Source organism: Schistocerca americana, chromosome 7, assembly GCF_021461395.2.
Source record: "Schistocerca americana isolate TAMUIC-IGC-003095 chromosome 7, iqSchAmer2.1, whole genome shotgun sequence".
Lineage (NCBI taxonomy): Eukaryota > Metazoa > Arthropoda > Insecta > Orthoptera > Acrididae > Schistocerca > Schistocerca americana.
Window position 1 is genome coordinate 375421289 of NC_060125.1, and position 13430 is coordinate 375434718.

Here is a 13430-nt window from a genome sequence, read left to right on the forward strand (position 1 = left end):
GTAGCCATGTATGGAAGTGAAACATGGACGATAAATAGTTTGGACAAGAAGAGAATAGAAGCTTTCGAAATGTGGTGATACAGAAGAATGCTTAAGATTAGATGGGTAGATCACGTAACTAATAAGGAAGTACTGAATAGAATTGGGGAGAAGAGAAGTTTGTGGTACAACTTGACTAGAAGAAGGGATCGGTTGGTAGGACATGTTCTGAGGCATCAAGGGATCACCAATTTAGTATTGGAAGGCAGTGTGGAGGGTAAAAATCGTAGAGGGAGACCAAGAGATGAATACACTAAGCAGATTCAGATGGATGTAGGTTGCAGTAGGTACTGGGAGATGAAGAAGCTTGCACGGGATGGAGTAGCATGGATGGCTGCATCAAACCAGTCTCAGGACTGAAGACCACAACAACAACAACAACAACAACATGAGTACAGCACCTTTTATGTACCCATGTGTACACATTATCTGATGATCAAACAATGGGAAATCCAGGATGGAATGTAACAATACCAGAGAAGGAAAGTTGCTACTCACCATATAGCAGAGATGCTGAGTCGCGATAAGCACAACATACCTCTCGTGCCTTTGATGGCAGGGCTACCTGTGAAACCAGTCATGTGATTTACAAACTAAGCAGCAACCACTGTGCTGCATTCTAAGTAGGCATGACAACCAACAAGCTGTCTGTCTGTATGAATGGCCACCGACAAACTGTGGCCAAAAACAAGTGGACCATCCTGTTGCTGAACACGCTGCCAAACATCATACCCCTCATCTCAGTGACTGCTTCACAGTCTGTGCCATATGGGTCCTTCCTACCAACATCAGCTTTTCTGAATTGCACCGGTGGGAACTTTCCCTGCAATACATCTTACGTTCCCGTAACCCTCCTGGCCTCACTCAACCTTCATTAGTCACTGTCCTCACCCATCCAGCCCCCCTCCTTGTTCCCATTCCAGCACTACACAGCCGTCATTTCACCACCACATCGAGTCTTTTAATTTCTTTTTATTTCTCTCCTTTCTGCTACTTACCCCTTACCCTCCCCCCTCTGCACCTTCTCTCCTGCCCTCCATCTAAACTGCAACACTTCACTGTCCGCCACTCCCACCATACTATCCCTCCCCCTCTCCGCCCCAGCCTCCTCCTTACCCCTACCCAGTTGCCACTCCCATCATGCACTGGTGCTGCTGCTCTCTGTGTAGTTTCAGCTCTCTGAGACTGCAGACGTGTATGCAACTTGCGTTTGAGTGTGTGTGTGTGTGTGTGTGTGTGTGTGTGTGTGTGTGTGTGTGTGTACTGCTGACAAAGGCCTTTATGGCCGAAAGCTATAATTGTGTGGATCTTTTTGTTGTGCCTATCACGAGTCAGCATCTCCACTATGTGATTATCTGATGATTTTATTTGTATCTATATCCTTTGAATGATCTGATGATACAATAAGCTGAACCCAGTAATGTGAGTTGTATAACATATGTAATCAAGATGGACATTTATTAATAAAATGTCAAACACTTTTTTTTTTCCCCCCCCATGTCGTCAGTGGAGCAGACTGTTATTCATATCATTTTCTAGTCAAAGCCAAATTCAGAATTTCACTCTCAAGATGAGACTGACAAAATTAAATAGTATTTCCAAACTTAATACAATGAACTTGTGAAAGACTCAACATTCTCAACCAATACATTAGAGTTTGAACCTACAAATCTGAAGTAGAATAGCACTCACTCATTCCATTGGGTTCTTTGGGATGATTCTGCACCAGTCTCTCTATCTGCCTCAAGTTCTTCCTGTCTTGTGCTGCTTCCTCCCCTTCAGTGATACCCAGCACTGTGCAGTTGTGAAGTCACCTCGTTGTGCCATCTGCTCCTTGGACTTCCTAGGGTCTTCATTCTTCCATTTTCTTGTCACATATCTGACAGACTATTCTGCCATAGTCCATTCTGACAACCTGGCCTACCCTTTGGTCGGCTAACTTAACTAGTTATTTGTTGGATCTTCAAACTCGTGTGTGTGTTGCTTGGTCAGATACTAGCCCAGAGATTTTCCTGTACACTTTATATTCGAAGACTGAAATTTGGTACTCTTCTGTTTTGGTCATGCTCCATGCTTCAGCATCATATTGCAATACTGGCCTTATGATTGTTTTTTAGAGTTCTGCTTGGTTTTCCTGGTCAAGAGTTTGGAGGCTAGAAGTTTCTGTAGGGTAAAGTAAACTTTATTTGCATTCCATAGTCTGGTATTCAACTTGTCTTCAATTGCAGTCATATATATTTACACTAAGTAGAATATAAACTGAAAAATCGAGATGGTTATCGAGCCTTGGACAACTTTAAAAGAATGTATCACACAAGCAAGTAATTCAGTTTTGGACATATTAGACCAACTAGAAAGAGAGATAATAATTAAACACATCCACTAAAGACTTTTCACAGCTATCATATTTCCCCAAAACAGCAACAGTTATTGTTAAGATCCATGCTGTGTTTGGTTGGCACTGTTTTAAGACTACTTCAGAGAGGTTACTATAAGCATGTCCAGCACCACCAAAGTTTTCACCAATGGGAGTAGTCCTTTTGCATGAATCCATAAACACATAAGTTGATCTATTGAAGAATTCATGTCAGTCTTGGTATGATAATGAGAAAATCAGAACAGCTTAGCACAAGATGATCGGCAAAAAGTATAATTTTCATTCAAATAAAAGTGTGAGGTAGGTGCTTGAGCAGTTTCACACGTAATTGGCTTTTCTATGGAAAAGTCTAAGTGCTTGGTGGAACATTTATTCAACTGGGTATCCCATGAAATGCATGGTGCACAGCAGTGTAAGTTTTACTCATGCTTGCCACAAATATTCAGCTGCTGCAATTTAAACTGTGCTCTTAGGATCCTGCCTAACCACATCCTCAGAAAAAACGGCAAATAATTTTTGATGATCAATATTACAGGGTGGCGCACGAAATGTGTTACTATTTTGTGTTTGAATATAAACTTTATTGACAATACAATCTGAAAGGAACATATACTACAATGAAGAGCCATCCATGGAGATTTGTTCTAACTCAGCACATGCTCAATATGTTCACCATTTCGTTTCCTAACTTCCTTCAAACAAACACTGAAGTTGGTGATTACCCTATGGCACATGTCTTCCGTAATTTCACTGCAAGGTTGAAGAATAAGTCTTCTGAGCTCCATTAAATCACGTGGACATTTCGGGAAAATTTTTTCCTTTAGGTACCCCCAAAGAAAAAGCGGTACCCCCAAAGGAAAATTCACATTGATTGAGGTCTGGACTATTGGGGGGGGGGGGGGGGGGGCAATTTTGTCTGTCATTCAAGCGACCTGGAAACCTGAGTGAAATGATCCGCATGTTGAAATGCTCGTGTAAAAACTCCAACACAGTGTTTGCTGTATGTGGCCTTGCTCCATCTTGCATGAACCACTGCGTGTTGAAGGGCAACGCAGTAGCAAGAAGCTGTGGAATGAAGCTATTGTGAAGCATGCTCAAATAACTCTCGCTGTTCACAGTTTCTTCAAAGAAAAAGGGTCCAATAAGTCCGTGACTGGAAATTGCTGCCCACACTGTAATCCTCGGAGCATAATGTTGTCGTTCCTGAAGCACTTGTGGGTTTCCAGTGGCCCAAGGCGTACATTTTGTTTGTTAACCACACCGTCTAAATGAAAACGCACCTCGTCTGAAAACCAAACATTGTTAAGGGTTTCTTCCCTATCCTCCGCCCTCTGAGCAAACAGTAGTCTCTGCTGCTTGTGTTCTTCAGTGAGCTTCTGTGCACAGGTCATCTTGTATGGGTACATATGGAGGTCACTTTTAAGAATGCGCTGAATGGAACGTCTGGATATTCCCAGTTGCACTGCTGCCTTTCTACACGATTTCCCACAACTTCTCTGTACAGCAACTCGTACCGCTTCAATATTCTCCGGCGAACAAACAGGCTTAGGCCAAGGTCGCTTCGCTTCCAATACAGCCTTCCTGAACAAACTTGCTTTTCAAGTGAAACCAGGCTTTAGTTATTTTGTCAGTAGAAGCTTGTATTCATTCGTTCATTCAACTAACTGAGCATAGTAGTTCTTAAGGGGTATGTGAAGAAGAAGGGAACACTGAGTTAACTAGTTATGTTTTTGTATGAAACAAATCTCTAGTAAAGCAATGGTACACAATACAAACCAAGGTGCACATACCCTAAGATATACATGAAAACAAGCAATAAGCACCTTCATTTCATCATATACTGGAAAACTGGTGCTTTTTTTCACCATTTAAAACTGATAAATAGGTTGCTGTGCATTAAATTGTTCTAGGTGCAATTTACATGTAACTAATAACGCTTCATTGGGAGTAAAATGTCGAGGAAGCATAGTAGTTTGTAAGGGGTGTGTGAAGAAGAAAGAAACACTGGCACATTTTTTGCAATGTTTTGCATTACATTTTACTGAGAAAAAGTGATGTTCATTGGTTAAAATTAAAAGTTGAAATTGCACCTGTGTCACGCATTTTTCACGTCACCATTCTGTGGCTGCCAGATCCAGTGTCACAGCTGGTGCAGCGGCCAATCACCACTAGCACAGCTCCCAGCAACGGTGCGCTCGCACTGGCTACCACACCACCTCCTCGTGCCAGCTTTGACCCTGGTCCTGGCATCTGCAGGAGGAGGCTAAGGCAGCAGTGCCACATGCTCATTTCAATGACCCCACAGAAAAAGGTGAAAAAGTATTTATCTGAAAATCACTCAAACACAGAGACTGAGTGAAAACTTTCATATATCTGAAGTAACCAACAGGGACTTATGTCAGTCAATTCTCTCGCTTTGAATTAAACCAGGTGAATGAGTGAAAACATTCATATTAAGGTTGCATCTGACAGAGACTTGTTTCAATCAGTTGTCACACACTGAATGAAACCACTTATACTGAGCGAGTGAGTGAAAACTAACTGACATGGCTGCAGACTGGTTTCATTCGACTGAAAAAAAAGACGGGGATGAAAAAACAATTGACTAGCCTATCAGTTGTTGAAAACAGTTGGTTGTCCCATCACTATTTGAGAGTGGAACGGCTCATTTTTAACTTCCAGAAATGCAGTACACAGCGTAGCTCTTTCATACTTCTTGAAATGGAGTTTGCGCCGTGAGGCACTACTAAGGTATCACGCACTCCAGACTTCAGTATCCAACTCTTTAACTAGTGCTTGTGCTACAGTAGTGGCCTGTTGGTCTGGAATTGCTATCATCACCAGAAACAGTGAAAAGTGGTAGATTATCGTAAGCATGTTCCTAATCCCTGCAGGTGTTTTGTTGAAAGGTCCACCTGTCTAAAGCCTTAGCATTTGAAAACCTTTGATGCCTTTGGTAGCGTCTGCAAAGTGATTTTCTGATGTGAAATATCTGCTCTTTTTGTCGTGGCACACTGTCTCTGACATACTACTCCACATTGCTCTTCTTATTTCTCCAACGAAACTGGTCTAAAATACTTCTGTTTGTTGCATGCCGGCCAGCATGACTTGACAACGCACTGTAATGAGCTTTTTGTAACAATTCCTTTTGGACATGTGGTCTGCATTTTGTGATCCCCGCACGACAATTCCTCATATATGATAAAGTGTGGCTGTGACTTAAAAAACCTGACAGTCTTTATCCTCTGTCTGTGCTTGTTGTCATTCCTACAAACTCTTGCCCACTGTACACAGCAGAGCTACTTTGCAACTCAGTGTGTCGGCATTTTTTACTTGGCTTATGGATGACCTCATAATCGAACTCTGTGGCCTTGAGAACCTAACATGTTGGGTATTTCTCACAGACAAAGCAACTATTTCGAGGACACATGATCAGCCACAATCAAACTTTCTACCATACAAGTAACACCATAATGTAACACTGTATAAGACTGCTAACATTTCCTTTCCAATTGTCTTGTAGCTACATTCCACTTTATTTAATTGCCACGAAGCATACGCTGCTGGACATTCAGGTGCGCTAACCACGTGACCCAAAATACAAACAACTGCTTCATTACAACCATTGCATGTGAGGATGGATTTTTCAGAATTGGGGTAAACCAATTCCAGATCCAAAATCAGTGCCTCCTGTAATTTCTCAGATGCTAGCAGACACTCGTGTGTCCACTGAAACCTTGCACCCTTTTTGAGTAACCTGTTCAAAGTTTCAGCTATTTTCGCAAAATCCTTCAATGAATTGACAGTAGCAGTTATGCAAACCAGTGAACAGCAACATTTGTTTTGTTCCTTGTGGTGATGGAAAATTTTGATTTGCTTCCATAAGAACGATCAGTCTGCAGACCATGTTTACTAATTACTCGTCCCAGAATGTTAACGCAGGTTCGGGCGAAATGGCACTTTTCCACACGCACTGTCAGAACTGCTGACTATAACCTACTAAACACATCCATCATTCATGTCACATGTTTTATTATTATGTCATCTATATAAACTATAGTGTTCCTAGGCTTTAACCCTCTTAAAACTTCATCCAATAACTGATGAAAAGTAGCAAATGCATTTTTGAAACTGAGTAGCATCCAATTATACTGGTAATATCTGCATGGTGCTGTAAATGCTGTCTTTGGTATATCCTCAGGTGCTTCTTCTAACTGATGGTAACCACTGTTATAGAGATCCATTGTGGTAACATGACACTGACCCAAATTATCCAAGGTCTCCATAATATTAGGGATTGGATTAGCATCTCCAACAGTTTTGCATTCAGAAACTCATAATCACAGCAGAACCTAAACCCTGTATATCTTCATTCCATTTAATGATTTTTTTAAGCACAATAACTATATTCGTGTTCCATGGGCTGTCACTGGGTTCTTTGATCCAATCTTGCAGTTGCTTTTCAGTTAACTCCTCCATTAATGGCTGTAAATGTCTCACCATATGATATAGTTTCCTATAAATATTTGTACTATGCCCTGTAGGTATAAGGTGCTGAGTTACCAGAGTCGCTGGTGACCACAGAACAAGTCGCTAAACTTCAACATTTCTTCTTCCACAGCTGTGTCCCACCTTCTTGTGTGCCACTACAGAGTCGATGGTTTGCACATGGCTGATATCCAGATTCAACCTACCAAAGTCTTCTTCCTCTAATATTTCCATAATGGTTATCACTGTACTCTTTTACAGGCTAACTTCACCTCTGCAAAAGGTATCTTTGCTAACTAGAACTATATATTCTCCATTTACTTGCAAGTGTTACACAAAAATGTGAACCATCCAGCTCAGCCCGTCTTGTCAGCTTTTCCTAGCTCACACTACACCAAGCACAGGTTGCTAGCCCTTTTAAATTTGCACTGTGAGAGTTTCTCGATAGCATGCAAGTGGTCCGTGTTACAAAATGTTACTTTCGTTGTAGTCATACTGCGTTGGTAGCATTAGCTATTCCATGCTCCTCAGCCGTGTACAGTCTTGCAAATGCCATCCAACAGGAGTGTTTGGACGTAATGTCAACAGTACTGCTCAGTGGCTTACTTGATCAGCACATCGCCGAGCTTGCCTCCCTTACCTAGCTGAGGCTGGAATAAACCTTTAAAAATTTACGATTCTCTCACACACAGGTTGTTTAAATAGTCTCTCTGTTTAGTCTCTTGCACTATATTGTCAAAATAATTAATGTGATTTGGTACAGACAGTACGAAAATTTCGGGATATTGCTGCAAGATAACGTGTCTTTGAGGCACTAAATAGTAATAATTAATAGTATGACACTATAGACTGTTGACAGCATGAGATATCAGGTACAGTGAAATTTTGATCATTTCCTTGATATGGAGTGGTACCCCAGCCATATATTTTTTTTTTAAATGTTTTAAAGGTTGCCACCTTGGCTGTTGTGGACAAGTATTCCCTTTATTGCATCTTGCATGAGGTGTAGTTGCAATTTTGTAATGTAATTTTAGAGTGTATTGACACCTACTACACTTGGAGATGGCGTGTAAGGCCAGAATTGGAAATTCGTGCAAGACTTAATAAAGTGAAAACTGATTGTCAACAGTAGCCATGTTGCAAATTTTTAAAATGTTGTTCAACAGTGGGATGTGTTGGTAGGCATCTGCAACATGTAAACATTTCTCCTCTGCCAATTTTAGTAGTATCTCTGCTAGTTTGGTATTGGTTAAATGTCTGTTTCTGATGGTGCATTTACTGTTGCCTTGAAATTACTGTATATATGTAACATGCCATTCCTGTGCTTGGTAAATTGCAAGTGTCCGTGAACTAGAAACTACTGCTTGCAAAATACTTTGTTTGTGGAGTTAGTTCAGTTATTATTTTACATGATCTTTCAGAGTAAATGAAATTGATTGTGATTTAAAAAAACATTATTAGCTGTGTAATAATAAGTTGTGTGTGCCATAAAACCCGAGGATTTGCTGACAATTGTAATGGCTGATACAGTATAGTTTCTTAAATCAGATTCACCAAATCTGTATGTTGTGAACATCTGCTTTATACATTACTATGATAAGCATTAGTTTTGTGACTTATTTGTTGAATGTGCAAGCCAAGAATGTCCGTAGGTATCTGATTGTCCACATAACCCCAGACTAAATGCATAAATTTATTAGCACTATGGATGACCCCATGTCCAGCTCGGGAGATTAATTAAATTTCATTTATCTAATTGGGTACAAATTGACTTTGTGATCCAATATTATGACCCGATGACCTTTGTGCCATTCCTGTAGGGCTGTTTACTCCTCCGCGTGCTGTGCTTACCATTGCTTCTACACGCAATCAGATTTCATATTGCATGTTGATACTTTATGTGCACTCACTCACTTTTTGCATGAATTTGGAAATATTGAAGGCAGGCAGTATTAATAGTTTCTGCTATCCATGCCAAGATGATTTCTTGAGCTGCGCTGGTTATCGTTGCGAGAGCCATGCTGTGCCTGCGTGGCTACAGTTCATGCTTTGGTGATTCTGCAGACTTGTGTAGATTATGAATCCCTGTGAGTTTTTGTCTACAGTATCCTCTGTTATGGAAAACTCCCTATGTTCTACTTTTCAGATAGTTTCTGTTGCATATTGATCTCCGCCTCTTGAGATTTTGAAGTTGGGCAGTTTCAGTGCTACTTGGCAGACTTGTCTGATAAGCATCACATTATGACACCACGTGATTGGTTAAGGCTGTGCGTCCTAGTTACATCTGAGTGCTTCAGTGATTGTTGGCAACACTACGACTATGCTGAAGAGGATACCAGAAAGTCTATACACCACAGCCGCAGTCATCACCAATGTGAGCAGTCAGTCTTGAAAGAATGCAAACATGTACTGGTAGATGTAACAAAGAATTCCAGTTGATAGTGGCACAGCAGAAAGAAAATTACTGTAGCTCAACACTAGACAAAGTAGTGGCACAGCAGAAAGAAAATTGCTGTAGCTCAACAGTAGACAAAGAACTCTGATGAGCATTTGTGCATTCACTTAAATGCTGGTATGATGGCTAAAATTCAGCAAAGAGGGCAGATGGCTATAATACTATGTGACATGAATTTGTTGTTTGCTGAAAGTATGGCTACTGTGCATAGCAGTGGACACTTGCAATGAGGGCTTTTGATTTCATTGTGGTCAAGTGAAGGAGATTCTTGTGTGAACCAAAATGTTTTCCACCGACGGGAATGCCAAATCTCTCTTGTTTATAACAGGAGAGCTTCAAATTATTAATTTCTGAAATAGCAATGTGTAAGGCAGATATGGCAGTTGCCTGGTTTGTAATTTTAACCCTTTGATTTTGAAACTAAAAGATCTTTAGGAAAAGGGGAAAATATAAGAAATCAGAGAAAAGAAAATGGTAAGATGAACAAGTGCTGGAGGGAGGAATGCCAAATTCTGGATAAGAGAGAGAGAAATTTCAGGAATACATTAGAGCAGCGAAACTTTCGAAGACTGTTTCAGCAGTAGGTGAACAATCATCAGGTGCCCTCTTTCTATCCTTATTCTAACTTTGTAGTCAATAGCGTCAGGTTAAATTCATTAGATTTGTTACTCATTATGCAAATAGGGCTTCTTACAGTTTGTCATAAAGCATAATATAATTTATATCAAGGGAAACAATCAATTATTGATAAAATTATTTAATTGGATAGATAAAAAATGTACTCACCAAGCGGCGACAGCACACATACATTAGACTGTTGTGATTGGCAAGCTTTCAGAATCAGTGGCTCATTCTTTAGGCAGAAGGGTTGAAAAGGAAGGAAGAAGGGTGAAGGAATGGGACTGAAGAGGCCTTGGAAGGGGTAGATTTTGGGAAAGTCAACCAGAATTGTGGGTCAGGGGAGACTGATTCAGTCTTTCCTTCTCATCCCAAATGGTAAGTCTCCTCTTACCTGCGGTTCTGGGTCACTTTCCCTAAATCTAACCCTTTTCCAAGACCTCTCCAGTCCTTTCCCTTCACCCTTCTTCCTTCCCTTTCAAACCATCCGCCTGAAGGAGCCACTGACTCCGAAAGCTTGTCAATCACAACAGCCTTTTTTGTGTGTGCGCTTTGCCACCGCTTGGGGAGTAGATTTTTTTATCTAACCAATTAAATAATAATATAATTTATGTTATGCCCCGCACTACTACTTATTGAGTAGTTTTTTTGTGTTTACCTGAAGGATTGGAGCTAATATAACAATACCTTTTCTTTTCAGGATCGATACGGGTATTGATGGATTGTACCATTTTAAACAAGCACCATGAAAGAGGCATGGCAAACTTTAGTCTATGCCCCTGGAAGAGTTCATACAAAGTGTGCCTTGATATTTTTACAGCCGAATTTATTTGAATAAATTTGTGTCATTCCATTTTGTTTTCAGATCATATTTGAAAGATAAAAACTGGTGAATGTGCAAAGATATTTTATTCTTTTTCTTCTTTTTTTTTTAATTTTGTTTACAATTAAAATGTCAAATATTGTACAGATTCAGTATGTAAATATTAAAATAAAGTAGATACTGTAGACATTGTTCTTATGTACTTGCATTCATTAACTACCAGTTACTCAGTTTGATATGTAAAGCTTATCAAATTGTCCCCCAACCCCCCCCCCCCCCCCCTCTCTCTCTCTCTCTCTCTCTCTCTCTTTCTCTCTCTCTCTCCATGCCTTTGTTCCATCATTGTATTATTTAGTTGCAGCCCATTCAGGTGTTTCAAGGTAAATTTAATGTATTTTTTTACGTGATTGTTCATTTTTTTTTCTTGTTCTCTTCTTCTTTTTCTCTTCCCAAGACCTCTTCATTCTTTAGCTGTTTTCCTATTTCATTATCTGTGTTCATATTTTCCTGGTTTTCTTCCTTTCTTTTACTTCAGATTACATGTTCATAATTTTGTGTCTTTCATTTATCAGGTCTTCTTCTGTTGCTTGAAAACAATTTTTTTTTTAATTTATCTGTTTATTATACCACAAATCCTTTTTGTGAGTGTTCTTGTTCATTCTTTGTATGTATCCATAGAATGTTAGCCAGTATTTATGATCGTGTCTGTTAGTCTGTGCGTTCATATAATTCTTTTTTTCTTCGTACATCCATAGCTGAAATGGAGGACAGTGGGACGTCAGCTGGTATAAATTTTAATTAAAAATTAAGGAATTCCTCCAGCTGTATTTAAGGTGTCGATTTTATTTTGGCAACTAGTTTCAACGTTGTAACAATGTCATCTTCAGACCCATACATTCATTGATGCCACCTTCCACTCGGAGCACATCCATATCTCACCACTGACTTCTAATATCTGCCGCATGCAGTTGACGTCAACAACTGTATGGGCCTGAAGTTGACGTTGTTAAAACATTGAAACTAGTTGCCAAAATAAAATCGACACCTTAAATACAGCTGGAGGAATTTCTTCATTTTTAATATAAATATAATTCTTTGGTTGGTCTCGTCATCCATTTACCATCTCTGTGTGCTGCTTCAAAAATTTTTCCAAGGTTTTTACATTACAGAGAAACCCTGCATTTACACTTTTCAAGGGATTTAAAAAAAAATGGTGTTAAACACAGGAAAATGTAAAATGTAAGAAATAACATTTTAAGCTGTAAAAGTTACATGTAGGATACCACCTTGTACTTTATGTATGATATATGTACATAACAGGCATCAAAAGACTTCTCAGGGACTTGTTTATTATCTAATAAAAACAGCTGATTTAACTGGAACTGATAACTGCCTGGGAAGTAGGGACATTTGACTCAATTTCATATGTCATAATCAATGTATTTGAAAGCCTGCAGCTATCATTCATTATTTAAATAATGAAATACTGCACTAATTACATATTTTTTCATGCTTAGCATGATGCATTTTGAGAATTTTTTTCTCACTGTCAAGTGCAAATATGTAAACAAGTATTTTGTGTGGTGTTGAATATGTGTTATTCTGTGTCTCTTGCACTGTAGTCGTCTTTTTGAGGTTATTGGGTACTGTGCCTCATCAGTTATGTAGAAAACCACACACACATGCAAACTATCACTCACATTGTTTGTGTAACATCACAAAAAATACATACATAAATATTGCACTTGACAATGAGAATAAATTCTCAAAACACGTTTTGCTCAGCATGAATAAAATGTGTAACCGGTGCTGTGTTTAAACTAAAAACAGTTGAGCAATGCAAAGTGAATGATGGTGTCAACTAGCGCTCCAAGTGGCCATACACCAAAACACACTAAATATGGTTCGACAAAGGTGTCACGATGATCACAACAATCACTAAACTGCGTTTGCGTGGTAGAGACAGTTTGGAAATGCTTGTGATTGGTCATGATATCTTCATTCGAACGAACGTAGTTACTCCCATGAGCTACGGTGCCAAGTAGAGCCTGGCAGCGGTGGGAGATACGACACAAATTGTTCCAACTTTTACACGTTTACTGGTTCAAATCCATTGAGTTGAATGCCCTGGTGTCAAGAAACGTAACCATTAATATTTGTAAACACCGCTGGGTGGCCAACATTATGCCAGTATCATTTTTTCGTAATGCGTAAATTGCGGGACAATTATAAATATGTTGACACAAAATCAGATGCCATTTAAGGTTGTGGGCATAGGAAATTTGATGAAACTGATTAAAAAAAATGTCTTAAATGGCGGTAAAACATTAATTCAAGGAACGAGGTGTGAGGAAGTATTTCTGTGTGCTCTAGTACTTTTGTGAAAATGTACAAATTCAATTCCTGCTGAGCAGTTGAGAAATTGATGAGATCCTTGAAAAATGATGTTTCAAGAGGTTTTCACGTTTACAGTAAAAATTATTACTTTCTTCTACTGGGCTAAAATTTAGCGTGGCCAACTATGAAGTTGTATTTCAGACTACTGAGTAGTGATGAAATGTATAGTACTGGTCAAGCATACTAAAGTGTTGAATAAATTGTGGATTTTCAATTGTTTATTGCCTGGTTAA

General features: G+C 39.4%; 1 protein-coding gene across 4 annotated transcripts in view; it reads left to right on the top strand.

Annotated features, from left to right (window-relative positions):
* Positions 1–10987, top strand: part of LOC124622046 (ADP-ribosylation factor GTPase-activating protein 2) — an 84145-nt gene extending 73158 nt beyond the window's left edge. For all 4 annotated transcript variants that reach the window (XM_047147605.1, XM_047147606.1, XM_047147607.1 and 1 more), the window contains one exon: positions 10678–10987. In XM_047147605.1, coding sequence (XP_047003561.1) covers positions 10678–10695 — 18 coding nt within the window. In that variant the 3' untranslated portion in view covers positions 10696–10987. The remainder of the gene's footprint in view (positions 1–10677) is intronic.
* The last annotated feature ends 2443 nt before the right edge of the window (positions 10988–13430 follow it).